General features: G+C 36.2%; 1 protein-coding gene across 1 annotated transcript; it reads right to left on the bottom strand.

Moving 5' to 3' along the window:
- Positions 1-326: 326 nt before the first annotated feature.
- DKK2 (dickkopf WNT signaling pathway inhibitor 2) lies at positions 327-3,108 on the bottom strand (the record flags this gene model as incomplete). The annotated part of the gene is made up of 2 exons (XM_044683675.1): positions 327-823; positions 2,953-3,108. Coding segments are annotated over 2 exons (407 nt in total), but the record flags the coding sequence as incomplete, so codon positions are not given.
- Positions 3,109-3,555: the final 447 nt, after the last annotated feature.

Raw genomic sequence — 3,555 nt, 5'->3', positions numbered from 1 at the left:
GAAGAAGAGAGCTCTCCTTGGAATAAACTTAATCCTTCTACAAACAGCATTTTAAATGAAAATTTGGATTGTGTGTGCAATTCAGACACTGTCTGCCTTTAATCCTATTGTTCTAACTCTTGCCATTTTCCACTATCTGGCATAATGCCAAAGTGGACTTCAAATCTGGCTTTATATAGAAATGCAGTTTGTTCATTGTTTCAATGGACATTTGTGCCCTCATTGAAACCTATCTTTTGGCACAGACTAAATTCATGGGAAGACACATGATAAATGTCAGTAATTTCCACTTCATGCCTTTTTTAATAGCATTTTCACAAATGTTTACATTATTTACATTAACAGGTTTGCATAATGGAAACACTCCAGCATTGGGCATTGGCCAACCATTCCAAACCATTTTGGGGACTTTTGTGGTTGGTTGATTTCTTTTCCTTCTTTAGTGATCTGTACCCTTATCACAGTCCTCATTTGAGCCCTCCTACTTCATTACCACCCTTCTTTTCCACCATGCCATAATGCATTAAATACACAAATTCACAGTCTACTAGGGATGTTTTCCTCATTTTGGGTCATATTTTCTGACACACATGGAGTCTGGCTTTGGAGGAGTAGGTGGCATCTTTCCATACTTTGCAAGACAAGCCTTTGGCACAGTCACATCTCTGGAAGATCTCCAAGCCATGAGAGCCCTTCTTGCGCTGCTTGGTGCACACCTCCCCCTGATGTAGCACTGGTTTGCAAATCTTGGTCCAGAAGTGGCGAGCACAGCAAAACCCTTCCATGCAGTCTGATGACCGTAAACAGGGATCTCCTTCATGTCCTGCAGAGAGAACCAAGATGGTTATTATTCTCTAGTTCTCTCAGCAGTTCTTTTAAATCAAACATCATGGCAATATCCCTAAATCTGAAGTTAGAGGACCTGGAGTCAACTGCCTTCTCTGATTCTTTGCTACCTGCATAATCGTAGGCAAAAGACTATGGACCTACTAGGAGTAGATTTGAATTTTTGTTTTTGATATTCCTTATGGCTCCAAACCTAGGATCCTAAAACCTTAAATTAATTATTTAGGAACCCACTTAAATAGTCTTATACTCAATATTTTCCATATGAATATTGTTCATTTTTCTTTACTCTCTGAAATCCATCAATATCATCTTTTGATTATTAAAAGGCTGATAGTGCTTTTTGTAAGATATTCAAGTCCCCACCCTATTCCACTCTCATTACTTTCCATATTGTCTTTATCTCTTTTCATTTCCTAATGTCAGAAAAATAAAAATAGTTGAAACCCAAACAAGCCAATATCATGCCTCATTGGAAGCTCCAATAAAAAGTGAGATTGGCAAAACTTTCACTTTCACAGATAATTCCAAAACCAAATCATCATTTCCATTATTCAGATCAGCTCTGTATGGTGAATAAGGATGCTACACACCCATCATATGAAGGAGTTGGAAATCTAGGGATGAGGCCAAAGGAATTATTGATGTCAAGTAGTCATCTATATAACATAATAAATTTTTATAATGCCTTAGGATTTACAAAACATTTTCCTCACATTAATCTTGTGAAATAAATAAGACAATTATTATTCCCCCTTTTCCAGCAGGAAACTTAGATCTTAGGAAGTGTGACCACTTCCCATGGTCACATAAGAAACAAATACCATATGCAGGTTTTAAACATAGGTCCCCTGACTCAACCTTTAGTGCCCATTCTGCCACACTATAGGAGATCTTCCCAGAAGTAAGCTATCCTATAGAGTGATTTAGGGACATTTTCCTGATGAATTGAAAATGCTGCCAAATCCTGTCACCTGAGAATGCCCCTTCCCCCCCAAAATATAATTAATGAAACATTGAGAAGTTTACTGAAATGATAAAAAACAGATGTTGTTCTAAGTAGTCCTTACTCAGCTGGGGGAAAAAAAGGAGAGCTGGAGAGCAAGAATCTGATAGCCTTTATTCAACAATGTCTTGGGGAAAAGGGTGCTTTATCTGGGGAACATGAGCTGATTCTCCCATTATGGCTAATTTTGAGTTCATATCATATTGTAAATAGCAAACTAATATTAATAAAACAAGATTGAACTCTCACCTTTAAAAATATCAGATAATCCTGGTAAACTATATTCCTAAAATCTAAGAGAATAGTTCTCTTCAGGATATTTTCAATTCACTTTGATGCAGCAGATATTTATTAGTCAATCAATATACACTTAATAAGCACCTGCTATGTGTCAGGCACTGTGCTAAGCACTGAGGATACAAATATGAATAAATAGTTTATATTTAATGTATCTATTCACTTTTACATTTATTCTATAAGTTTATTCAATAAACTTATGTGTGTGACTTTATTGTCTTCCATATATAACTTGTGTGACTTTATTGTCTTCTCCAATAAAATGTAAATTTCTTTTGAGTAGGGATTGTTTGAATCTTTGGCTTTGTGTCCTCAGTGCTTAACACAGTGCCTGACATATTATAGTTTTTAAATATGTTATTCTTTAATTGATTGATTGATACTATGTTCAAGATACTGTCTAATACTATAGGTTGAAAAGCAGGTGTCAATTTGTATTCTTCCACTCCTCCAATGTTCAAGACATTTCTTGTCAATGGAGACATAAAGAGGAAATATTTAATAATCTATTAAGAAAAATGAGAGTCTCACACAGATAACTATAAGAAAATGTAAAATGAGACAAATGAAAAGAAGTCTAAATGAAGAACTATGTGTATAGTGAGGAATTTAACGTTTCTTGCTGATATATAAGAAAGAGAAGAAAAGCCATTTCAACTGGACCCGGAAAATTTTTATAGGTACAAATCATGTGAGATGATTTGGGGGAATCTTGTCCTTACCTAGGAGATGGTTGTTTGTTTAAGTCTTACCTAAGGTAAGATTAAAAACAAATGAACACAAAGCAACTCTTTTAATCATACCTTTTATATGTGACATTTTAGAATGTGGTCTTCCTAGATTCTGCCAGCCCAAGTCATGATGTGAGTAGTGACCGTGATTGCGATCTCTGTGGCGCATGCCATCCAATGCAGGGATGTGAGGAGTTAAGATGCTTTCAGTGACTGGGATACAGATACCTGGAAAGAATGATGGGAAGCAATAGGTTAACTCATTTATACACACTAATGATTTTCCATTTCCTTATCCAGTCATGCAACATCAAAACCAGAATAAGGAGATAGAGAAATGAAATTCTTATTCAATTGACCAATCACTTATTGAGAACATATCATTTGCCAAACAGCATTCTTTAAAAAAGAATGTGGGGAGGGCAGCTGGGTTCGCTCAGTGGATTGAGAGCCAGATCTAGAGACAGGAGGTCCTAGGTTCAAACCTGGCCTCAGACACTTCCTAGCTGTGTGACCCTGAGCAAGTCTCATAACCCCCATTGCCTAGCCCTTAGCTTTTTTCTGCCTTACAACCAATACGTAGTATTAATTCTAAGATGGAAGTTAAGGGTTTTAAAAAAAAGAAAGAATGGAAAGAAGGAAGAAAGGAAGGAAAGAAAGAAAGAGAAAAAGAAA

The sequence above is a fragment of the Gracilinanus agilis genome, unplaced genomic scaffold (assembly GCF_016433145.1).
Source record: "Gracilinanus agilis isolate LMUSP501 unplaced genomic scaffold, AgileGrace unplaced_scaffold3106, whole genome shotgun sequence".
Lineage (NCBI taxonomy): Eukaryota > Metazoa > Chordata > Mammalia > Didelphimorphia > Didelphidae > Gracilinanus > Gracilinanus agilis.
Note: the sequence above shows the minus strand (reverse complement) of the source record. Positions and strands in the feature narration are given on the sequence as shown.